General features: G+C 43.4%; 1 protein-coding gene across 2 annotated transcripts in view; it reads left to right on the top strand.

Annotated features, from left to right (window-relative positions):
* Positions 1–3,822: 3,822 nt before the first annotated feature.
* The window catches only part of TSPAN12 (tetraspanin 12), an 86,669-nt gene continuing 64,209 nt past the window's right edge, over positions 3,823–26,282 (top strand). The window contains exons 1-4 of one of the 2 annotated variants that reach the window (XM_075015029.1): positions 3,824–3,981; positions 4,295–4,452; positions 23,056–23,138; positions 24,556–24,691. In XM_075015029.1, coding sequence (XP_074871130.1) covers positions 4,387–4,452; positions 23,056–23,138; positions 24,556–24,691 — 285 coding nt within the window. In that variant the 5' untranslated portion in view covers positions 3,824–3,981; positions 4,295–4,386. Of the gene's footprint in view, positions 3,982–4,294; positions 4,453–23,055; positions 23,139–24,555; positions 24,692–26,282 lie in introns of both variants that reach the window. The other variant, XM_075015039.1, reaches the window with a different exon arrangement.

Here is a 26,282-nt window from a genome sequence, read left to right as displayed (position 1 = left end):
AGAACTTAAAACCAGTTAGAGTAAATGGGTACCACTGCCATAAAGAGATTTTGGTATGAAATAAAGAAAAAAAGAAACAAAATAAAATCCCTCCCCACAACATACTAGAAGTTAAGACTACTGAATGAAGTTCAGTGCAACTGACCAGAAGCAAAACAGTATTAATTATTTTTTAAATAACACAGTTTGTCTGGAGGGTGTTTTTGGGGAGGGCAGGGTAGACAGAGGTCAGCTACCTCTATGATCAGCTAGCATTTCCAGTTTAGCTAAACTGCTTTATAAGCGTGGGAACTTTTTTCATATTTCTGGTCCCATTTTGGTATCATGGAAATTTTGCAAAGGCTGCGGTTCTAGGATAAAGAAATGGTCCTAGGGGACCTTCCTCTGAGACTGCAGAATCTGGCAGGCATTCATACATGAAACCTGTTTTCTTTATTCAAAGAGTTCCTTTATGATTTGTAACAAATCACTTCTAGGAAGTTTTGCTATTCAAATAGGAAGGAAATAATGGAAAAAATCTTAAAGCAGATGGTTTATCCTCTTTTGTAATACAACTTAGAATCAGATTAGAACAGAAAATTGAAATTATTTGTCCTTTATTAGCTAGAATTAAATGATCAGTTCATTTAACAGGATTTCTAAAATCAATCACTCAATCAATCTTGGTTTGCCTGATTGCTTCTTATCACCAAAAATATCAAAAGGCAATAGCACAGAATAAGGAGAATTTCAAATATATATATATATATATATATATATATAGTAAGAAAAAAGAAGAAAATGTTGAGTCTGATTTTATTTTCTTTTAGTCTGTGGCAAATCAGGAATAATTTCAAAATCAATGACTTCAGGCCAGTTTAAATCCAATATAAGTGAGATCAGACACTTCGTATTTTAAAAAAATGTTTAGAGGATTCTCAATAAGTGTAAGATACCTGAAGTAATTTTAATTTTTTTTAAATCCTAGGGCTAAAGAGGCTTGTCCTTTTTGCATGTATAATGAAAACATAACATTATTAATTTGTATTCTTCTAGGGTCTGTAAGCCCCAGCCAAGATCAGGGCTCCATTCTGAACTGTTATTGCTTTTAATTCTTATTTCCTTTGTGATTTCCCATGCGTAACATTTTCTTTGAATGTTCTTTTAACTTCATTCTGGTCTGAGTCACAGCAAGGATTGAAATATATCAGGAGGTTAGCCATCAACTAACCATTTGAAGTATTTGCTTATTTAAATGTGAACATACACATCTGAAAGAATCCAGAGGATTCACTGACACTTTATGTACAAGAAGTTTTTCCACCAGCAAGCAGCAGGAATTCCTGCATGCAAACCAGATCCTTTCATGTACTCTACTTTGTGCAGAGTCAGAACCAAAGAAGAAAAAGCAAATATATCCATTCAAGCTTCTGTAAGAAACTCAGCCAGGCACAGCCCTTAAGAACAAAAGCATGCTCTTTTCTTCTAAGGCTAAATTAGGAAACCCTTACTCACACAGGTGAGTATCTATATAGAAGTCCCTTTGGGCCAGATCCTAACCTAGTGTAAACTGATACAGCATCATTGAAAATAGTGGGCCTTTGATAATTTACACCAACTCAAGAGCTGAACATTGTCTATGATGGGACTACTGTTAAAAGCACTTACAAACAGTAGGGACACACCACCCCCTCTTTAAAGAACAACATTCTTATAGTTTTCCTTCTCTCTGTATGGCATATAGTCAGCAACATCTATGAGGATGCAAATTAAAAGCTTGCAGCAGCTTCCCAAAGGCACTCCTCACATTATAAGAGGAGGCTCTTGCTTCCCTGAAGTCTTTGCAGTAAAGCATCCCATCTATTCAAAAAGTGCAATGAGGAAAGCTAGCTTGAGTGGCCCTTCACATCTGTACAAAGTGAGCACAGTGCCATTCTGCACTCACTTTGCTCAGGCATAAGTGAGCATGAAGAATCAGACCTGGGAACTTTTACAATTGCTTCTCATCAGGTGAAATAGTGGAAGTTATCTGAGGGGGCTATAACAGCAGCTGGCATTTGAACATCTGGAATTTGTATATCTGTTCATGTTTCCAGTCCAGCCAGTGGTACACTTCTCTGTGGCCCTGCTACAGTGTTTACTTATTGTTGGGGCACCTCCTTAGGGATCATAGGGGGATTAGCTCTTCATCAGTCTGAAACCTCCCCCTTTGCTTTCTTATGCTGAGGTCTCTGTCTCTGGCATCAAATCACTCTCCTCTCTTGAATCAGGGTGCTCCCTCTTCATGCCCTCTTGCCTGCCCACTGTTGTTTTCCCCTGAGACTAGATGGGGAGGACAGGATAGTGGGGAGCACCAGAAGCCATGAAGGAGAACATCAATGGCTTGGTCAGCACACAGGGTGACAACTCCAAGGGGACCTCTGTGATCCAATCTGGCACAGCCCATTTCTAACTTAAATATGTAATAAATACAATCAATGATCATTGTAATTTCATATATCCTTTAGTGCCTTGCCTAAACATATCCTGCCTCAGGCATCTCAGGGTCTTCAAGCAACGTGTCCCTATTTGAACTCCTGGCAGCAGAGCATAAATGAAGTGGGTGTCTTTGCAGGACCAGGACCCTAGTGCTGTGGCACACTGGTGTGCCATGAGAACAGTCCAAGTACGCCATGAAATGTTGTCAAGTCCCCATTGCTGCACTCTTTACAGAGCCACCGTGAGGGGAAATGCCAACCTTGCAGGATTCCGTTTGTGCTAGGAGCCAGCTAAAATGCTGCTTCCTGGCCTGGACGAGCTGGTGGGGAGCCCACCCCAACTATCTGCTGGGGCAAGGAGGCTGAAAGCCTGTTAAAGCTGGGATGTGGTTTAAATGCAGCATCCTGGTTCCAATGGGCTGGCAGGGAGGTAAGCCCATTTTTACTGGTTACTGGTTTACTCAACATCCCAAGCATGGTGTAGAGCAGATTTTGAAAGTGTCTGAGATGGTGTATTGTGATGGATTTGAAACGTCAGTGCACGTGACCCTTCCTTAGCTTCTTACATGCACTAGTATATTGTAAACCTCTCTAGTAAGACTGTGACCCCAGTAACCATAGTGTGATGCTTCTGAGCAATCCATTCAGCTGACAAAGGTGGGCCTGCAGTGGAACTGTTTGTCTCATTGCAGCATGCTGTGTTACTGACAAAGGTGGGAACCGCTGCTAGTGCAATGGTGCACACTGTAGTCAAATTAACAGAGATTTTGGAGCATGAGCTTTCATGGGCAAAGACTCGCTTCATCAGATGCATCTGACAAAGGGGGTCTTTGCCCAAAAAGCTCATGCTCCAAAATATCTGTTCGTCTATAAGGTGCCACAGGACTTCTTGTTGTTTCTGAAGGTACAGAGAAACTGGGCTACCTCTCCGACACTTGTAGTTAAATTGTGAGCGATGACGGGGGTGCTGAGTACCCAGCACTTTAAGAAGTATCAGCGGGTTAGCTGTGCTCGTCTGTCTCTTCAAAAACAACAAAAAGTCCTGTGGCACCTTATAGACTAGCCGATATTTTGGCGCATGAGCTTTCGTGGGCAAAGGATCTTTGCCCACGAAAACTTATGCGCCAAAATATCGGTTAGCCTCTAAGGTGCCACAGGACTTCTTGCACTTTAAGAAGGGCATTCGCCATTGCAATGGGCCTCCCTGCACAGCCGCAGCGCCAGCGGCTGACAAGTGTGTTCACGCCGGGGTCCCAGCGACCCCGGGGCGGGGAGAGCGAAGCCCAGCTGAGTGGCCTCTAGGACCCAACAAGCGCCCGGGGCAGGCTCTGGAGCATGCGTGGCAGCGAGTGCAGCTGGCGCCGGCCGCTGCCCTGGGGGAGGCGGAGGGAGCGGAGGAGTTTCCAGTAAGTGTCCGGAGCTCCAGGGATGAAGGTCCGGACGCGGCGCCGCTCTCCCCTGCCCCGCTGAGTGCTCGCAGAGCTACCGGCCAGCGGGGAACACAGGGCTGCCCCCAGCCCACGCGGTAGGTGCCGCGCCTCCGCTGCGCCTTCCCCGGGAACGGGCCGGGGGCGCTCCCCAGCCGCGCGCTAACCGCGTGTCGTCCCCGCAGCGGGCCGGGGAGCTGGGGCGGCCGCGCCGGGAGCGGGCCGGGTGGCGAGTGGTCGCCCGCGCTCTGCCGGGCAGGGCCGGCGGCTGGCCTGACTACCGGCAGCGAGGGACGGACCCAGCCGCTCCCTCCACAGGCTGGCGGGGGGACGAGAGCCGCCAGCCGCGCACCTGGGCGTGCCCGCCGCGCCGCCCCCGAGCGCGCTGCTCCTCTCTCCCTTCTCCTGCAGGTGGCTGGCGGCCTTGCCCCGCCCAGCGCCGAGCCGCGCGGCCCGGGAGGATGTGGTGAGAGGATGGGGCGTCCTGCCGCGGGCGGCTCATCATGGCCAGGGAGGACTCGGTGAAGTGCCTGCGCTGCCTGCTCTACGCCCTCAACCTGCTCTTCTGGGTGAGTCGGGCTCCGCCCAGCAGGTGGCCTCGGGTCACCGCCCCAGCCGGGGGCACAGCCGAGCAGGCGGGAGCTGAAGGGCCACGCGCCCCGCTTCAGAACAGGGTGCAAGTTGCTCTTCTGAGTTTCTCTGGGTTGGGCCACCTGCCAGTTGCCTCTGATCCCAGTAGGAGGATTAAAGGAAAACAAACAAAAAAAAGGACCTTGAAACTAGTTGCAAATAAAATCAGACTTGATTATAACCAACAGGTAGCAATGCGGGCGTGTGCGTGTGTATAGGCTGAGAGGGAAAACGTCCAGTGCCCCTTTCTGTTGAATTTCACGAGCTCCGTAACATCCCCTGGATGAGGTGATTCCTGGTTTATGCCAAACACACAGGCATTATTTAAATCCTGGGAATCTTTTATTTATCTCCTGTGGGTTAAAGTCCAGACAATCTATGTTGCATTACCTTGTTTATTGTGATAACAATAGCGGGTGACTTTTTGTTTTTGTTTTATTTTTGTTTTCGGATTTTCAATTAATGCTTTATTTATGGTGGAGGAGGTTCTGAAATTCCCCACACAAGTGGGTGTGATCAGCTCCAGAAGCTTTTCCCCGCCATAGATAAAGTGCATAATCTAGATTCCTCACAGTCTTTAGTTCTTCTCTTGGATTTTAATGCATCTCACCTCTGTATTTTGTTTTACATGGGTTAAGTGTAGAAAAGTTAAAGGCAAAATGCACCCACTGGATCTACATTAACAGCAGGATTATGTTAGTGGCTCATCCCAACCTTTTTCATGCCCATTGTGCTGGCCTGTGAGAAGCTGGGGTGGAAACTCACCAGGCTCGTGGAAAGTGTGCACAAGCTAAATGACATTATATGGAGGAGTCCTGAGATGACTGACAATCTGGGAGCCATATGGGCTTTGGAGTGGCAGAGGAAATTGCTAGGCAGTTTGGTGTCAAGTACTTTGGAGTACAGTGGCGTACTCTCACGGGGCCTGGGTGTGATGCTCACCAAACTTTATCAACTGGTATCAATTTTGTTTGATGACAGGTTCTGCACCCTTTGGTAAGTGTTTGTTCCCACTTCTTATGGGCTGTCTGTGTAAAACACACAAGCAACATCAAAAACTAACTGTTGATGAGAAAACTTCATTTTTTTTAAGTGCACACAATTATTTCTGGCACCCTACTCCATTCCTCTCATGTATTATGAGCACACTGCACTGAATAATCAATGAGAGCAGTTATAGTGATAAAAATCCTCATGGTCAAGAGAGAGGATAGTCTTGTGATTAAGGCACAAGAATTGGAAGATCTGGATTCAGTCCCAACTCTGGCTCAGCCTTCTCATGTGACTCTAGGGAGTCACTTGAATCCTGGGGGTTCGTTTCTGTTCCATGTGTAAATTGATGGTTAGTAAGTCCTTATTTCTTAACGATAGTGTGAAAATAAGTTTAAGGATTGAAAAGTGCTTAGATGCTTTGGTGTTGAGGACCATATACCCTAGACACCTAAATAACTGCATGTGGACATGTCTCTCATGAGTAGGAGTTAAGAAATTTTTTGCTAATACAGTAAACCCTCAAAATTTACGATTTCAAGTTGCACTTAACTCACATTAATGCAAGTTAAGTGGGACTTGAAATGCTGCCTCCCCGGCCCTGGCTTAACCCGCCCCAGCCCCTTGTTGTTCCACTCCCCCCCAGCCTTGCTCACCATTTGCACACGGCTCCGGCTCGCTCCTCTCCCCACTGCATCTGGCTCTGGCTTACCGCCCCTCATGCGCGGTTCAACCCCTCCGGCATTGGTTCAACACCGCTCCCCCCCCCACCCCCTGTTCACAACCTGAGCGCAGTTCTGGCTGAACACCCTCCCCCAGCCCCAGTTCAAAGCATGCAGCTTTGGCTCCCCAACCTCACACGCAGCTCCTGCTCACTGCCTCCCCCCCACCCTGGTTCAAACCTCCCCCCCCCAACTGTGCGTGGCTCTGGCTCATCACACCCATGAGCGGCTCCAGTTCAATCCTCGTGGCCTGGCTTACCACCCCCACCCTGGTTCAGCCATTGCCACCGGCTCAACTCTACCCCCTGCAGCCCTAACCTACCCCAGGCTTAACCCCCCTGTCCCCCCCCCCAGCTCCAAACCACTGCCGGGCTTAATCCTCCCCAACTGCCCGCCAGCCCACCCCGCGACTTACTTTTTAAAAGCACTCCAGGTGCTTCCCCGGCTGCAGAACATACGTTTTGCTGAGGAAAAAAGCCCTCACCCCCGATTTATGCAAAATTCAAATTATGTGAGGGTGTGTGTGGACAGAACCCTCATGTAAATCGAGGCTCTACTGTACTGGGTTTCTTTTACTAATTTTGAATCATTTGGTGCTGGGCACTATTGGCAACACTATAGTGGACTGGATGAACCATGAGGCTAATTCCTATGTTATATTGTTTGAATTCTTAGGATGTGCATTTTAGATATTTTAGATGCATTTGAAAGATTCCAGCTTTGCAGAATGTTATTTATTTCTTAAAAGTAATGGGGTTTCTGGAGCACAGTTCTGTTGAGTTTGCTGCAATGTGATGTGTTTTTTTCCTTTAAGGCTCTAGAAAGTGTTAGTCTGAAAATGAAATACAAGAAATCTCCTTCTGCGTTCAGCACTACCCTTTAGTGTATGGACTGCTCTTAATTAACATATATGTCCTTGGACATGGTCCAGTTCTGCCATTCACGCACTGTTCATCTTACTATTCTATACCTTACTGGCTCCTTCCTTGACCTATCATCATCCCCTGACTCAGTGAGTCCCCAGTCACACCTCAGCTCATCACTTCTCCCTGCTCACCAACTTAATCCACTCTCTTCTCCTCTCCTCATCCACAGATGCATCCATTTTCTTACCTGTCCCACTAAATATATAACCTCAGCAACCATGTTTTAAAGCTGCACCAGCAGCCACCTCCCCTATCTCCCATTTGGTCATAAATCTTTTCCTGATGTGTGATCTCTTATCTCTTATGCTGACTTCTGCACTCCTAATGCATCTGCCTTAGCCCTAGAGTCCTAGGGACTTTTGGGGGAAATACCTGCCAGTATCCATGAATACAGCTAATGAGGTGGGTGCCATTTTTCTTGAAGGTTTTGACTTGAAGGGTTGACAACGGACATTTAATAAAGGCTGAGGCTGTCCAAAAGAGACATCTAGAGGGCAGCTGCTCTTGAAAGTTCTGAGCAATAGAGAGGAAGCAGGCCTGTTCCAGGAGAGAAGTGGTTGATCTTCATGTTCTGTTTTCACAGGCCAACGATCAGGGAATCAGTGTAGCCAACACTTTATGATTTTTGCATTGAGTCTTATGCTTATGCACTTTAAAGCCAGAAGTGAACACCAGATCATATGAGTTGATCTCCTGTGTATTGTAGTCCACCAACACTACCCAACATGTGCACACGCACCAAAATTAAACCAAAGTACTGTAGTTCTCAGATATCGTTTGCCATAGGCAGAGAAAGGGCGACCAAGGTATATTAGTAGTAGTGCTTAAGCTTAATTTGACTCCATTAACCATGGATTCAACAGAGACTGGGAGTGGCTCGCAGTTTACAAAGGCCGCTTCTCTGCTCTGGGTGTTAATATCTCCCCATTAGCCTCTGACAAAGGCTCACATCCCTGTGTCTGGTCTGACTTGTTTTTTCCTCTTTTGATAAGTGCTGTTGATACTGGGCCATTTCCACCTTGCTGAATAGACCTTGTTAGCTCTGGCTCTCCCTTTTACTGGGACCCCACTCTTTAAATACCTCTCTGAGACCACCCCGCCACACTCATGCATCTGATGAAGTGGGTCTTTGCCCACGAAAGCTTATGCTTCAAAATATCTGTTAGTCTGTAAGGTGCCACAAGACTTCTTGTTGTTCTTGAAGCTAGAGACTAACACGGCTACCTCTCTGTTACTTACATTTCATTACTGAGAAGTCATTCTCCTGAATTTTGGGGACCTCGCTCATGATTTTTGGATGCTTGAGTGTATCATGTTGGAAGCTAGAAGTTTCAGTGGGAGCCATTGTAGCTCTTTTCACTGCAGGTTTTTTTACTGGCTCTACTGCTAAACTGAGGTGGTACTTCACAGATTTGGCAGTGTAATAACAGCACCATTTTACACTCCAGGTGTCTTAAAATTTTCTTCACAAAATTAAGGGCTAGATTTTTTTTTTTTTTTTTTTTTTTAACAAGGTAAGTTTCTTTGGGAATTGGTGGCAGACCAGACTTGACCAGGGAATCTTTTTTTGCTCACCCTAGGGAAGTGGGATTTTCCAAGTGTATTGCTGTATAACAGTGAGCTCAAAAAACAAACTGCCCAGCCTGATCCTCAGAACAAGAATCCTTCCTTTCCAGTGTTAACAATGTGTGTTACCAAAGCATGCTGAATGAGGTCTGGGCACTGCACACAAGCAGTCAGTCACATGATGAAATAATGGCATGTGAATGTATAATCAAATAATAGACTTTGCCAGCATCAGCAAATGAGCATACCCAGATGTTTTAGAGGCTGAAGCAGTTTTCTTCAACAAGTCACATGTGCCATATATAACATTAAAAATATTTGGGACTAAACTGGGAAATTATCCAGCCCATTTGGTGACGTTGATTTTTCACATGTAAAGAAGCTGATAAGTACAACTGTTCAGCAACTCAAAGCAAAAAGATTGTGAGAGTCAGAGTTAAATGACTGGAAGCAGGGTGGGTGGCAAATAGGCTGTTAGAGGTGCATTAAAACTATACTCACTTTTTTTATGGACATCCGTGCTCTGCTTCCCTTTCTGTTTGGACCACCGGTACAGTTGGTAATTGAAGTGGTTTTAACACAATGTCTTTTGAAGGTGAATTTTTTTTGTTGATGTTTGGTATAGAACATGCAGTGGATTAAGGTAAGTTGCTGTTCAGTGTGCTTGAACACACACTCCAGGTAGTAGGTGTTCACTTGAATAAAAATAGGCTGAGGGATCTATTGTTTGTGGAAGGTCTTTGCTGGTTAGTCACAGTTGCCCGTTTTTATAGTAAACACCTGCTCAGACTAAGCATGGGATGGTAGGAAGCTTAGTTAAGATAAGCTTATTGTAAACATGCAGGGCACATGTTACTTTTAAGTTGTTACTACAGTAGCAGTTCTGTGTTGGCAGACACAGTAAAGCATCTTAAAGATAATTTTCTGCCATCTGTATAGCTTTTAGTTTTCTGCAGAAACCTCAAGCTCTGGGTTGTCAAGTGTCAGAGGGGTAGCCGTGTTAGTCTGGATCTGTAGCAGCAACGAAGGGTCCTGTGGCACCTTATAGACTAACAGAAAAGTTTAGAGCATGAGCTTTCGTGAGTTAACTCACTTCAGGTGCAGCTCTGGGTTGTACAGGTCTGAATTCCTCCAAAACCAGTCCTAAAGGGACTTTTTACTCTCTGGCTCCTGTGAAATTGCTGCCCCTTGCAAATGTTGATGCTACCACCAAACAGCTTCATGGTTAGTGGTCTAAGACAGTGGCTGTCAACCAGGAATGTGCCCTGACTCCAGCAGGTGTGTGTATGTGCAATTAGGTTTCAGGAGGTCCTCCAAAATTAACCAGAGAGCAGGTCTGGCACTGGACTTACTGGGGCCCAGGGCAGAGAGCTGAAGCTTGAACCCTAGCACCTGGGGCTATAGCTGAAGCCTGACCCATATAGCTTCATGGAGCTTCCTGTTGTATAGGGCTCCAGGTTGTTGCCCTACTTGCTGTGCCCTAATGTTGACCCTGGCTTTACTAGATGTACAGAAGAACAGTGGTGGGCCGTGGAGTTTTAATAGCATGTTTAGATAGGGCTCTAAAGGAAAAATACCGACGGTCCCTGGACTAGGAGAAGCCTGTTCTTAATGTGCTTGTTATAAGGTCTGTCAAGGTTAGTTTCCAGTAACTAAGAAATTCAGCAATTGTGTTGTTGTAAATCATGTTTTGAAGGACCTAGCCAAGATCGTGACATTCTCTCTGTTTCACTGAGTTTCTGAGTGGCTGCAGGCTAATGAGGGGTCTACCATGTATCGAGTGGAGCAGTCAGATTATACTCTCCCCCCCCCCGCAGGATAATGATTGTAACATTGTCATTCATTAACTCTGCTTTTGGGCGATCATTGAATGGATGTGAGATTGCCTGCAGGCTCCATTCTAGTTGCAGTCTGATGGCTTGGGTCTGGGAGAAGTGCACAAAAATATTAAGGTGCTATGGGCCATCCATGTAGTCATTCCAACACGCGCAGCGTGGGATTCCATCACTTTGCCATTAGCAGCTATCTAGATTCACAGGGGAAGACAGCTGTGCATGTGGAAGTCCTTAAGATGCCATGCCTAGTAGAACAGTCCAAAGTAACCACAGGTTGTACTGGGAAACTCTATAGGCTTGCGCTGACAACCCTTACTCCATGCAATAGTATGGAGTACCAGGGTTGATGGCTGAGCCCAGAAAGATCAATTTTGCTGTGTCTTCACACATACAGCAAAATTGATCTCTGGAAGATTAATTACGGTTCGTCAAACCCCCCATTCCCCCCCCCCCCGCCCCCGTAAGTATAAACATACCCTAAGTCTTTTGTCTGTCACAGTGTGAACTCCTAGAGTAGACCATGGAGTTAAAATTGTGACACACAAATCTTTGTTCTTGGCATTTTTTGCTTGCTGTCAGGTGCAGCTTCATTGATGCCTACACTAATCCTATATTAGCTGCAAATGACTTGCATAACACACAAGGTTTTCATCTGCGTTTCACAAGTACAAAGTCTATCATGTTCTTTGTTGGCTTGTCAGGTGATATCTAAGTGAGTCTGTGCTCACGAAAGCTCATGCTCAAAACTTTTGTTAGTTTATAAGATGCCACAGGACCCTTCATTGCTGTTCCATTTCTATTGGTATCCTTGGTGAAATAGCATGTTCATCAAATTGGAATTCTATTCTGATTCTACTTTTGCATTTAAATCTCCCATCACCAGAATTATGTTGAAATTTCTTGTACAATTTTTGTAGATTGTTTTAAAATTAGTCATTTTCTTCCTTGAGTGCTGCTGAGATTGTTGCATGTACTTGTACTATTATGATTGTAGATTGGTTCTAAACCTGAAGAAAAGCCAGGCTATCACAGCAATTAACCTTGCATATTTAAGGTGAGATTTAAAATGAAAATCCAGTGTAGCTAACATAATAGAAAATAAAGTTACAAGATACTGTACGTGTATTAATCTTTACTTAAACTTGATCATTATGACAGCAAAATCAATCTATCTTCATTACATTAGGGCTAAATCTCAAGAGAGGCTGTGCTTCAACTGCTCTTCAGCATCCACTGACTTCAGTGGGAGTTGGAGCCCCTGTGGATTCAGTTCTTAGGCTTTTCGGTAAGGAATGCTCTCTTGAAGGGAATATTCCCACAGTGCTGCAGGAAGGAAACATCTTCCTACAGAACTTGGAGTTATTCAGTGGATTTCTCCCTGCAGAATAGGAAATCATTATAAGGCAGGAGGAATTTGTACTAATGTTTTCCAATTAAGAAGGAATCTTTAGGTGACAGTAGTTATCTCATATTTTTAGTGTCATAGTGAATAAAGGCCCCAGTCAGGTTCTGGGCTCAGATTAGGTGTTGTACAAGCAGATTCTGTAGAAAGTCTTGGGTCTCTTTCTTTGGAATAGCGTGAGGGGGCACTTGGATCTATATGGAGAAGAGATAGGGGCTATCACAGTAAGAGGTGAGTGGATAAAGGGAGAAGGGAACTAAGGAGGGTGGGGAGACTCCTGGGCTTGATGCTCTGGGTTGGACTGTGGGCTCCATTTGGAAATTGGAGGGGACAGAGCAATCCTAATATATTGTGTCTTACTGAAGATAGAGTAGATGGCCATCATACTGTAAATCTCTTCATATATTATATACATCTAGCACCATGGAATTTCATCAACTGACTGCAAAATGGAGTCAGGATAGTGTGGGGGAGGGAATTGTGACACTGGGGAAAAGTTTCTTTTTGCAAACATGCCATGTACAGGCAAGGGAACTTTAGCACATAAGTCCTGATTTGGAAAACTCCCACAATTAAACTCCATGAAACTCAGTTTATGAATGAATGAAGAATGAAGGTGTGAACTAATGGCCCCAGGAGAGTAAATATTTCAAATCAGGTATTTAGAAAAGTAAGCCAGGACCTCCTTTGCTCTTGCGGTTAGTTTCTCTCATTTTCTTTTTAAATTGATATGTCTTTTTGCTGGTACTTCCCAATCCTTTCTCTATTTCTGTAGCCTGTGAATTCCCCATTGACTCAAGGCTCTGTGGATGGCAGCAGACATAGGCTATGAGGAAGAACACCTATATTTCTCCTATGTAGCTTTCTGGTCCTCCAAGCTGCAGGAGACTGATAATACACCTCTGTGTAAATATTTATTATTTAAAACAATTGTATAACATTTCTTATTAACTCTCACAAGTGGTATATAAAATTATTAACCCCATTTTACAGGTGAAAAATAGGGAGGTTAACTGATGTAATGATGGTGAAAAATAGATTTTTGTTTTTCTACAAAGCTCCATACCTTGAGCAAGTCACTTAACCTTTCTGGAGCTCACTTATACCTGTTCTATAAGGGAAATAATATTTTCTTGTTTCCTGGAGGAGCAGTATGAGGGCTTTATTTAAGAAGAAAGAAGGGTGTTCAGAGTAGTCATGAAGGAGGTGGGGGCAAAACTGAGGTCTCAGTGCTCTCTCCAAATTCTGTTACAGTAAAGGATAGTAGTTTTGGAATGTGAGGGGAAAATTGGTCCCTGAGAGCTTCAGGAAATGAAGGAACAAAAAGTAGTTAAGTTGGCTACAGTTGTGCTGTGCATGGGAGTTATAAGTTTAGGGATGAAAACCCATGCAGAATGTTTTGTGTGTTCACTAAGCCTTTTTTCACCAGGCTGTAGCTTAGTCAAATCCAAGCTGATTGTCACTGGACCACTCAAATGTAGCGAGGGTTATTTTTACACTAAAATTAAAGCTCAGATTCTAATACCTTTACTCAGCCTGAATGGTATCTTGCTCTACAAGAAAACTCATTGAAGTTGGAATGATTTCTTTTGTGTGTGTGCACGCACACATGGGCGTGCAGTAAAATGCTACTCAACTTGAGTAAGGGACTCAGCATCTCACATTTAAGACTTTTCCCCCATCCATCCATTTTGATGCAAGAGGTTTTTGTTGTGCTTTTTCAATACTTGATTTTTTTAAATAATGCAGAAAATGTTTCTTATCCTTTACATACAGTCTAACACCTACAAACAGTCTTCCCCCACCTTATGAGGGTAATTCGTTCCTGAAAAACTCCTCTTAGGGTGAATTCTTGTAAGTCGAAAATGTAATTACCATTAATTTCAATGGGAAAAAATTTTATGTGTTCCTGAGCCCCAAAATTTACACCTGTTTACGCTAAAACAACACCAAATCCCATGAAAATGAACACAATTACTTCAATAGTTAACATTAGTTATCATAATACAACCTAACAAGGCATTTTCCCTTCATTAATTACTCTATAATGTGGCTGTTTACATGGTTTCGTTAAGCTGTTTCCTAGCTATTACGCAGTGTACACTTAAGACTACGCTCACAAAGAAAACATACATATGATACTGAATGTTTATGTAATTCAACCTTTAATGCGAAAAAGAACAGAACAGTAAAGACAAAAGAAATCAATGAAAACAATGCAAATGATATCACTTTCAGCGAACAAGTTGACATTGTGTGGAAAGGCAATAAGATGAGGTGAGGGAGACTGTGAGGAGAGTCGCTGTTGTTCGTTGATTAGTGATGGTGGCCTTGGTGTGAATGGAGTAGAAAATGAAGGCAAAGGTGAGGAGGATGAAGAGTGGCTGAGTTCTTCACACTCCATAATTTCTGGATCGTCAACGTCGTTGTCTTGTTCCTCTTCCATTGCTGTGGGAGGATGAGAGATGCCAGGGGTTGAAGGTTGAAGCTCAGAAGCTGCAGAAGTACCAGCAGCAGCAGCAGTAGCAGCAGCAGCAGGGGTGGCTGGAAGAAAAAACAATGAAATACTTGTCTACTTGCCTTCTCGCACCTTTTTCTCATACCGTTGTTTGTAACATTCAGTTGATTCCGTCATGAGAATTTTGGTATTCCTAGCTCTTTCAAAATTGCTGTCGTTTTCGTCCAACAAAGCACAAGCACTATCGAGAATGGAGAACAAATTGTGTAACTGTTTGGTGCCCAATTCTTTTACTGGTTCTTCCTTTTTATTGAATTTCCCTTCTTTCAAACGTTCATCTTCCTCCTTCAAATGTTCTTCTTCTCGTTCATAGCGTTCGCTGTCACTTTTTCCCAAGCAGTTGCTATGTTTTCAATGGCCATTTTTATGTTGTAATTTTTCCATAATTCCCTGACTGTCACTCTTGTCCAAACCATTGAGATACTTCATCACAAGCTGCATATATTAAATGTAACAGTGACACCTTGGTCCATCGGCTGTATCAAAGATGTGTTTGGAGGCAAAAATACAACCCGAGCATTGCTACTGTAATCAAGAATTGTTGCTGGATGGGTTGGAGCATTGTCAATGATTAAGGGTGCTTTGTTGTCTAGGTTATTTTCTTTGCAATATTTTTCGATGAAAGGACAAAAGTAACTCTGCATGTAGTCTAGAAACACTTGTTGGGTCTCCCATGCACTTCTATATGAACGCCAAATCACTGGAAGGCTTATCTTATTGATACCTTTCAAAGCACATGGATTTTCCAAATGGTACACGAGTGAAGGTTTGACCTGTACGTCACCCTCAGCATTGCCACCAAGCAACAATGTTAACCTGTCTTTAGAGGCTTTATGTCCTTTGGCTTGTTTTTCGTCTTTGAAGATGTAGGTACGAGACATCATTTGCTTCCAAAACAAGCCAGTCTTGTCCATATTGAAAATCTGCTTGTTAGAGTAGCCGCCTTCTTGGATAATTTTCTTCAGCTTTTCAGGAAAAGCACTGCCTGCTGCAAAATTGGTGGATGCTGCCTCACCTGTAACCTTGAGGCTGTGCAAAAGTCCCCTCTTCCTGAAATGGCCGAACCATCCATTACTGCCTTTAAAGTTCAAATCCTTGGCCGTCTCATCACCCTCCTCAATTGCCTGTGCCTTCAATCGCTCAAACAATGATAGGGCCTTTTCTCTTATGAGAAGAACGCTAAGAGTCTTGTGGCATTTCACCAAATTCTCTATCCATTGCAACAAAAGTGTCTAAAGTTTCTGCATAATGGGGTGCCTATTCAAAGACAATGTTGTTAAACTTGCACCACCAACAGCAGTCTCAGCAATTTTCAGTATTTATTCCTTTTGCATGTAGATAGTACTCACAGTAGACAAAGATAAATGGAGTGCCTGCATCACATCTTTGTTACACTGTTCATCAATACACTTTATCACATCAAATTTTACACTTAGAGGTATGGCTTTTCTGTCTTTTTTTTGGCTTTTCTAGCTCATTACTTGTGTGGTTTTTTTTTTTTTTTTTTTTTAAGCACTTCCTTCATTTTAGGGGACATGATGCACGAGATTATCACTACTGTAAACTATCAAACCATTAGTACTCTGAGAGGAGAATTCTATGCAACACGCACCAGCTATACAACTGCCAAGCTTAGAAAAGTCCTCTTGGTAGTGTGGCCTGGGGAGCAGAGACAGGAGAATGGAAATAGAAGAGCACCTGGGAGGGGGAGCGCAAAGCCGGGTAGCTGCATGGGGACTCGTGTGGGGCTGTGTGGCAGAGAGGCCCCACCGGCGGCGGCTGAGGCACAGCTGTGTAGGGCAGGCGGTGGCAGCCCCCTAGCTGCCTGAGGGGCGAGTGGCAGGGGCGGGGCTGGGATGGCATGTGTGCCCAGCAGCCATGTCTCCCAGGAGCTCCTGGGAACCCGCAGCCACTGGCTGGGCTGGGGTGCGCTGCTGCTGCAGTGCCGAGGCGGAGACCCAGACCAGCCACAGGTAAAGGCTGGGCTGGGGGCTCCGGGAAACCACTGCCAGGTGGCAAGCGGCGACCAAGGCACAGCTGTGGAGGGCGGGCGGCGGCAGCCCCCTAGCCGCCCGGGGGCAAGCGGCAGGAGCGGGGCAAGGATGGGCTGTGCGCCCAGGAGCCATGTCTCCTAGGAGCCATGTCTTCCTGGGAGCCCGCGACTGCCATCTGGACTGGGGCGCACCGCTGCTGCAGTGCCGAGGAGGAGACGTAGACCAGCCACAGGTAAAGGCTGAGCTGGGGGCTCCGGGAAAACGTTGCCAGGCACTGTGGAGAGATGCGCCGGGTGAGATGCAGCTGCAGGCAGCTGTCACCTGAAGCTGTGACCTTTCTCCCTCTGCAGGGTGTACGTGTCCTTCTGAGGCACTCGTAAATTCGAGGAAATGCCTCGTAAGGTGAAGTAGTGGTTTTAAATCAAGCTGCTCGTAAATTTGAATTCTTGTAGCCCAAATGGGCGTATCTCAGGTTATGACTGTACTTCCAAATGGATTAAATATTTTGCTTAGTTTTTCAAAATAATGAAATAAGAGTTTCCTTCAAGCAGATCATAAGCATGGCAACTTTCATCCCAACGAGTAGTTTTTAGGTTGCGACCCAAAACGTGCCGTGAATGGAAACTTATGCAATCTTTGTTAAAACGATCTGTGCTCTTCCCTCCTCTTTTGTATAAACATAAGTATGTAGCTTAACTGAAAACGTGAAGTTTATTTTTCCAATTTAGCCATGACCTTTAAGACATCATAGGAAGCAGAGAATGAATCGAGTTCTACAAGACACACTTAATGAATAAAAATACGTTTGATATTTTCATTTATGGCATGTAATATCCAATTTATATAAAGACACTAATAAATAACTTAAGATGCACATGGCCATTTCTAGTTCTTCGACTGGCTGGGTCTGCACTAGAGAGTTTTGTCGACAGAAGGGCGATATAACTCAGGGAGCCTCTACGCACTTAAAGCATTCTGTCAACAGATTCCTGACAGAACTCTGCATTTTACTTGACAGAATTATTCCTCAAAAATTTGAGGCATAACAATTTGTTGAAGTGCAATGTAAACACTTCTGTCGATAGAGAGGGCTTCCCATTGCCGGGCAGCCCTCTTTGCAGAGCTGCCATTCTGGTTTCTGGCACCAGAGGTCAGTGCAGTCTGGAAGCTCTCTGTTGGCAGAGCAAATTGTGTGTAGATGCAATCTGTTGACAGAGATTCCATCGAGATTTCCCTGTGGATAGTAACTTCTGTTGACAGATGCTTTTAGTGTAGACATAGCTACTGTGTTCATGTACAGCCAATTTTAGTTTGTCTGATTGTGTCACACTGAAACTTCAAAATAAATAAAACTAGTTTGAAAGTTGATTGTTAATACCTGATTTTAAATTTTATTTTGATCATATTTGAAAACAGCATAGTTTATTTAATCAGAATGAAAATACATTTAATAGGCAATTTTATAAACTCAGTTTCATGTTGATGAATATATCATGTATTGTGATTGTGCAACCAGCTGTAACAAATAAATATTAAAATGCTTACTCTTATGCTTTCAATCCAGAGTGGGTGTGTACAGAGTATTGGTGGATAAAAGTTTACTGTTGTACTGATATTATTCATCATGCAGTGGAAATTTTATTTTTGATGTTTTATTTCCACAATACTGGACTTGTTGATAGTATTTGACTAACTGGAATAGCTTTGCTTGCTATGTCAGTGCTAAATTAGTAATGCAAACAATTGGCTGAAATGGGATCTACCAATTTTAATTCCTTTTGGCCTCCATCCAATAACAAAGAAGAACTTGTCACCTTGCCTCTTCTGACCTCTCCTTGGAAATTGGATTGCAGAGGGCTGTTGAGATATGACTGCCATGGACTGCCCTACAAGGCTAATTTGCACCAAGATCTGTTGGGTGGCTGCTGTGGCTCCTTCTCAAGGTGAATTATGAACATATGAGCCTAGATCCTCAGCAGGCATCAACGGGTGTAACTCCACTAATGCCAGTTTACATCAGCTCAGGATCAGGCTTCGGTGTTGGTACTGGGAAATGCAAGTACTCTCAGTTCCATGGACTTCATTTGGGAACTTTGCAGGATCCAGCCTGTGGTGAACAGCCTCCTTATTCCAGGCTAGAACGTTACGGAGTTTCTCTGTCTCTCACTCGCTGACTATGCCTGCCCTGAAAATCAGAGGTGTGATTTCCCCTGTTCATGTACATATGTGTGCACTAGCTCTCATCCAGCCAGTGTGAGTAAAAGTAACAGTGGAGCTATGGCAGCATGGGTTACTGAGCTGTGCCATAAATGTACCCTGTGATTTCAGCTGGGTTTGCACTTGGCAAAACTCAGTTGTCGTTGCTACTCGTGCCACGATGGCTACATGGCTACAGGGACTGGAGCCAGCTATGTTCACAGTGAGGGGAGTCCTCACTGCCCTAGAGTAGAATAGTCATAGCCTATGTGTATAAAATAGTGGAAACATTGGATTAATTTTTTCTTAATTGTCTACATTTCTTTTTTTGTGTTACTTTTGATGAGAGGGAGAAACCATGCATGGGAAGAAATTTTTAATATGCTAAACTAAAATGACTTTTGTGTAACAGTAGAGTGCACCATATTCAAATCAATAGATACAAAGATCTGGAAGTCTTCAAAATTGGGAGGAAGAAGAGGAGGTGCTGATGTGAACAAATTACATTATAAGCACAGATGCTGTGTGGGTTGATTTTTTTTTTTTTTTCCTAGAGTCAAAAAGCCAAAAGTTCACATTATATTTATACACATAATCTAGCTGCCAGATGGCTTCCACTTATAATCCCCTGCTTCCCCCTTCCCCTTTTTGTAGGGAAATAGACAAGGTTTTGTTTCCAGATGAGAGCCTCTGTGCAAAGTATTGCGTACTCATAGCTTTGGCCATACATAATTACTATCATTAAAGAGTTTTTTGTACTTTTTAAGAGCAATTGTCTTTTTCAGTGAATCTTTGAGACCTATCAAAGAACTATTCCTTATGGGTGGCTAGAGAAGGAAAAGAAATTAGTATAGTTCTAGATTTGACATTGTCTGTGCCCTCTTGCAATCCCTTTCCACAAAAAAAAGATGAAAATATATAAATAGAGCTTGTCTGGCTATTGTAAAAAAACAAGGAACATTTTATTCTGTGTAGGTGCACATGGTGAGTGAAAGCACCATCCTTGTCATATTTGCTTATTTTAACCACAGAATTACGATAAAAGTTTTTCCATCAGTACATTTGGTATTGGGCTTTGGAGTGTGAAAGTGAAGCTAGAAGAATTCCTTCCATTACATCTGTTCTTTAGAAGGGAATTGTGTCTGTGTCTATATTTCATCCTAACAGGAAGAGGAATGAGAGAATAGGATCTGCCCAACTCTTAATATAATGTCAGTCTTACACTGCAGTTTAGAGTGATGCCTTGCCCCCTTCCCAAAAACATTTCCTTTGTGTATAATATCCGCTCTCTGCAAATTTAAGGAGAGGAATTTCTCTAGTGTGTGTCATGCAAAAGGTATGTTAGCATTGCCATTAAACATATACATTAAAGGAGAGCAGCAAAGTGGAACTGAATGGCTCATGAGATTATGAATAGGATCCAAAAGCTTTCCTATGTAGGTTGTTTTTATAAGCTGGGTTAGTATTAGCAGTGACAAAGTTGTTGGTCTAGGTCATCAGTTGTACATGAAAGAAATTGGTAGTTTTCTTCCAGTCCATAGTAAATAAATATCCACATGGTACAAAACTGAACACATCTCTTAGTCTAGAGCTAAAGAAAGCACTGAATTGTTTAGTAAATGAGAATTTTTCTGTTGCTGATTTTTCTGCAGTAATTATTAACTTCTGGAAGTTGAGAAGTAAGGATTTGATGGATTTCTCTGATGCTATTGAGCAGTAGTGAGGCAAATTCATCCCAGTCTCAACATTTCTACTGTACTTTGAACCAGACAGTATTAGTTACAAACACTTCCTCTCTTTGGTACATATTTGTCAAGAAGGTTTTAAAATTATTTTCATTTGCCTGTTGATCATGTCATAGTAAAAATGCTTTATAGTGTCAGAAATGCTGGGGACTCTCGCTTATCCAGTCATCTTGTGGCTTTTGTAAATGCAGATTTAATTTCTCTGGCACCATTGGGACCTGACCAGTGCAAAATGAGAGAATTTGCCAGACCATGGGAGGTCAGTATTATCTAGCAGCATTACCAGCACTTCCACTGCTCTCTGGGGGTCTTAGAAGACTTCGAGGGGTAAATGAGAGCTAAATAACAGCATAGAACACTGAGCCAGGAGTGGTGGCTATAAAGAAACTTCTATGGAACCATGGGAAACTTGGCCTCACCCATGATAAGTGGTTAACTAAAACCATGCTGTATTACAGATGTTGCTGGATGAGAAAGTTCCAGATTAGATAGGTTCAGCCTGTAGGTTTAGTCAGATACTAGAAACAATAGATCCATTGCTTGTTCAACAACTTATGTCCCTTGTCTCTTCTTCCCAGGCAGGATTTCATGGCGTCGGTTCACGAATGAACCCAATTCTTCTCTTCTTTTCACTTTGTTAATAGCTTCCTGACCAACAGACCTAAATAGTGGAAGAAAATTTCACCTCAGAGCTCTAAGAAAATATGCAGTGACATGGTAGAATTTTAATGTGCACCAACTTTTAGGAATATGCACACAGTGTACTGAATACCTAAGTTTCTGTTGAGGTTGCTTAGAACCAGGACTGTATTCTCTGTCATGTGCAGTGATTTTTTGGAAAGAAGGGTTGAAGTTAACGGCTGGGGCTTCACATAAAACTGTAAAGGCAGAAATAACCTGCTGTAAGTGTGCTGCAGGCTAAGAATCTCAAGATTTGTATTAAGGACGCAGAGAACCTATTCAAATGCATTAGTTTTGTTTCAGTTGATTAGTTCCTTGCAAGTATTTTTGTTCACTGTCAAGGTGCTCATGAATCCATCCGCCTGGTGTATAAACTTTCTGATGTCACTTCCCTCGTGGAGATGAGGAGAGGGGAGCTTCTATCCCCTACAAGCCATTTTTCCCTGGCCCTTTTCCAAACGAGCAGAAAGGGATTGAGAGGACCACACCCAGTCTAAGATGCTGAGATGTTGCCCTTTAGAGCCAGCCTTTCCAGACTTTTTTGCTCTCTTCCTACCTGAAGGAGGCTTAGGTGACATGACTGACACTGGACTTTAAGGAAATTGTACTGTGCACTAGTTACTGTGAACTAAAGCCAGGAAAATAGACTTTTCTCAAAATGAGGCACTTACTAGGATGTCACAGATGCATCCTCTGTGGAAGCATTGCTGATTCTGGTGCTCTGTGAACCCCTGTGAAGGGAACAGCAGGGTGGAGAGCCATGGCAGTCCATTGGTTCACATACTGCAGCAACTTCCTAGTAAAACCTCACTGGCTAGGAGCAGAGCATGCTGTAGGGCAGTGTTTCTCAAACTGGGGTTGTGGTCCCATTTGAATGGGATTGCCAGGGCTGTCTTAGACTTGCTGGGGTTTGGGGCTGAAGCCTGAACCTGAATGTCCAGACCTGAAGCTGAGGCCCGAAGTCTTCAGCTCTGGCCAGCGGGGCTCAGGTTACAGGCTGCTTTCTTGGGTCTGAAGCCCATGAACTTGTTTTGGGTCTCACAACTGGAGCACTGGGGCTTGGGCATTGGACCCCCCCACTTGGGGCAGCTCCTGGGGTTGGGTGGTAATTTTTGTCAAAAGAGGTCATGGTGCAATGAAGTGTGAGAAAGTTTGCTACATGGTATTAACTGTTCTGTGGCTCTTGCCTTGACAGTCCCCCTCTCAGTGTGTGGCACCTCAGCTGCACAAAGTTGCTGTGGGGGCTTGCAAGGATTCAGTGGCGATTTGGTGAGCTATTCAGAATTAATTATTTGTATTTCAGTAATGGTTAATGGCTGCATCTGAGACTGAGCTCACAATCTAAACAGAGGATTGTTAGCCCCATTTGACAGATGAGAAGTCTGGCGTGGAACTTAAATGACTTGCCCACGGCCACATAATGAATTTGTGTCAGAGTGAGAAATTGGACCTGGGTCTTCTGAGTTTAACTGCAAGATGAGCACCATCCTTCTCTATTAATAATAAGCTGATTTGATTAGTGTTTGTGTCCCTTTCAGTTGAGTTTGGAATCATGCTTCACAGGTTGCTGGCTTTATATGTTTCACAGTAACCAGTGAATTTCTGTGTGGAAATCAGTGAAGGAGTTATTAATGCTAGAAGCAGTTGTAACTCCCCTCCATGGCTTCTTGCCCTCCCTAGGGTATACTTCTGGGAAAGGTTGGGGAGGGAGGAGGAAGGCAGCCATATTAGAATTGTTCCTTTGGGCAGACAAGCAAGGAGTTGGCCTTCCAAGGTATCAGCTGTACAAACTGGAAGGGAGATGAAAATTCTAACTGCCTCCCTAAATACTTAGGGAGCCAACTTCAAACATTTTTAAGCACAATGTGGGAAACTGTTGTTCAAAGAAATGATACAATAGATATTTTTGATAGTTGATCCTGCATTATTTTTAAATGTTTAATAAATACCACAATTTTTTCTTATAGCTGATGTCCATCAGCGTGTTGGGTGTTTCTGCTTGGATGAGGGACTACCTGAATAACGTCCTCACTTTAACTGCAGAAACCAGGTGAACTTTTTTCCTTTTGCCATAATAATCCATGTAGCATGTGTTCGTAATTAAATTTTCTGTGGGAAAGGAAACCTTCAGTTATAGTGTGTGCTAAAATGTGTATCATGTGACTTGTTTTTGAACCACTGGAATTAGACATGGTGTCAAAGGGAACATCTGCTTGTAGTACTTCCTTCTGGCTAAACCCTCTGGCACCCTGTATCCCTTTCCCCTTCCTGGTTGCCCTACTCCATCTCTTCTTCCTCAAGGGCCTTCACTCCCAGAGCAAGGCAACCTGGATCTTCAGTCAATAAATGGAGCTCAGGACTGAATCCTTCTCCAGCTGTCTCTTGCATTCTGTGATCAGAGGCAGTAGCTCAGCAGTATGATTGTGCAACTTTTTGGTGTTCCACTCACCATCCACAAGCAATCTCCACCTCTGGCATCTGCCTCGAGTTTCTTGGTTCACTCCCATTGTTCAGCCAGCTTGTCCATAGCCTGGGAACACCGCTTTCTTATGTTCTGGATCTGAGCTTCATGTATCTGGCAGAAACTGGATGACAGGATGAAGAATCTTTGTCTGGTTCTGCAGTTGGTAGAGGAGATTGGTGCTTGTATCAGAGATCTGATTATCAGCATTTTTAAGCTTTCAGATCCCGTGCAACAAATTCCACCCTTTTTTGACACCCCCAGTCAGGGATTCTGCTGTCACTCAGAGCATTTCATGGGACTCTTCTTCTGCAGAATCATTTTAGGCCCCTGTCCCTGGTTTGGTTCCTGTACAGTTGGCTGAACTCTTGGGCCATTCCTTCCATAGCTTCCTCAGCTTCTTCCTTCCTGAGCATTTTGAGCAGCATTCTGTTACAGCTTCATTATTCCTGTTTCCTCTTTCTGTTTCCGCTTTATAAAGCCAGTGTGCCTTGCCTTATGGGAACCACAGCCAATCAGCCACAGGTGCACTAGACTCTGCTCCCACTTAAAGGGGTTAGTAATTCTCCCTCCCCCACACCTGCATGTGCATGTACCTTGCTCCTCTTTGATCTGTCTCTTTTCATTGCTGATTTGGGCTACCTACCCTGAAAGTATGCTACACTACAGTATGTTTTCGATTGCTATTATTAATAATACTTTACAATACAGTAGCACATGGAAGCCTCTGTCAGGGATCAGGACCCTAGAGCTAGGTTCTGTAGAGAGACAGAACACAACGTCTTTGCCCCAAAGAGCAGAGTTTGCAATCTTTCGTCACTTGCAAGAAAAATAGGATTTTAAATGCACCATATAATGATTTCCATGGTCACAGACTGCTAACACATTTTAAATAATGTAGCATATAGTAAGCACCATTTTGCTATTTAGATTGTAATATTATGTTATGTTTAAATGCTTTGATATTAGGGTAGTACTTTATTTCAGTTCTAGTTTTTGTTTCCAGAGTGGAGGAGGCTGTCATTTTGACTTATTTTCCTGTGGTGCATCCAGTCATGATTGCAGTCTGCTGTTTCCTTATCATCGTGGGGATGTTGGGGTACTGTGGAACAGTGAAAAGAAACCTCTTGCTTCTTATATGGGTATGTTTTTCACCTTCAGAAACTGTTAACTTCTATTTTATTAAAGCAAAGAAGAAGAAGAATATTCACAATCCCTTCCCCTAGGTGAACATCCTGTCTGATGATTATTTTTCATCATGGTTAGTTATGATGTCAAATGTTGTGTTATAATTCCAAAGTGCACTGTGGGGAAAAAAATTCATCATGCAAGGGTGCACTGAGTTATGACTGGAAGGTAAGCAACGTGAATTGCAAAAACCTATTTGATGTTAGTAATGGAGAAATCACTCAGAAGAATTCAAGTACTAATAAGTGCATGAGAATGAGTTTGCATAATCTGAAACACTTCTGTTATGGGCCTGGCTTTTAGTAACTAACTTTTTAATTTGGCTTCTACTTCCATAGCCACAATCAACTGTAGGCAGAAGTAGTAGAATTTAACTAGCTGATTTGTGAGTGTGAGGTTTGAATTCTGTTACTTGCATCTGAAATTTTTGTAGTTGGTCCTTGGCAATTAAAAACTCAATCTGGTTGCCAGCTTTCTTCTTCCCTATGAAACTTTGAGTTTGCGGCAAAGGTGAAGTTTGAAATTCTCCCTTGTGTAAGGCTGTAGGCACAGTTTAAACCTGATTAGGGCTTGGGCCTGCAAAGTGCTGAGTATCTTCAACTTCAGCTGTAACTTTATGATGTTGACGATTTTGGGATTTAATCCTTTAATGTGCAGAGTAAGAGCAACTCAATCAGTCTACAACCTTCTGTGGGACTACTGTGCTAGAATGAGACAGATTTATGCAGCTTGTGATCACTCTAATTCCAGTGGAAGCAAGCAGAGAAGTAAAAATGTTTAGATGCGGGAACTACCTGGGAACATCCATACAGTAATGGAGCTGGTGTCATGACCCTAGGGCATGTCAGGTGTCCTTGAAACTCTTTTCCTCCATTTTTATGCAAAATGAGGAAGATGAAAGACTATGTGAGATTCAACCTACATAATTTAATAGAAAATACTACAGTGTGAACCTCTCTAGTCCAGCACTCTTGGGACCTGACTGGTGCTGAACAAGAGAATCTGCTGGACCACAGTAGGTCAATATTGTCTAGCAGCATTACGAACACTTCCATATTTTACTGGGCTCCTAGAAGACATTTAGGGGTAAATTAGAGCTAAATAACAGCACAGAACACTGAGGGCCAGGACTGGGAACTGTAAAGAAAATTTATGGGGGCACAGGAAACTTGGCCACACCCCTGTTAGTTTTTAAAGTGCTACTGGACTGCTTTTTTGTTTTGATAGTATTTAGACTAGCACAGCTATCTCTCTGTTACCATTATAAGAGATTGTCCAGCTACAATCATGCTGCATTATGGATGTTGCCAGAGAGGTTCTACTTGCATAATTTTATGTGATAGAGTCAAGAAAAGGTTATGAGGTTTTCGTATCATAGAGGCTTGTTTGAGGGCTGACTTTGAGTTTTACTGCACCTTGCCATTGGAATTCTGTAGCACTAATTATTCTTGTGTTCTGCTGGTTGCAACTATAGCAAGCACTGTTTGTCCTCTGGTGTATTATCTTAAAATCACTATATTGGGATTGTAGATTCTTAAAGTACAG

The sequence above is a fragment of the Carettochelys insculpta genome, chromosome 1 (genome assembly GCF_033958435.1).
Source record: "Carettochelys insculpta isolate YL-2023 chromosome 1, ASM3395843v1, whole genome shotgun sequence".
Classification (NCBI taxonomy): Eukaryota; Metazoa; Chordata; order Testudines; family Carettochelyidae; genus Carettochelys; species Carettochelys insculpta.
The sequence above is the reverse complement of the archived record's forward strand: the minus strand, read 5'-3'. Positions and strand labels throughout refer to the sequence as shown.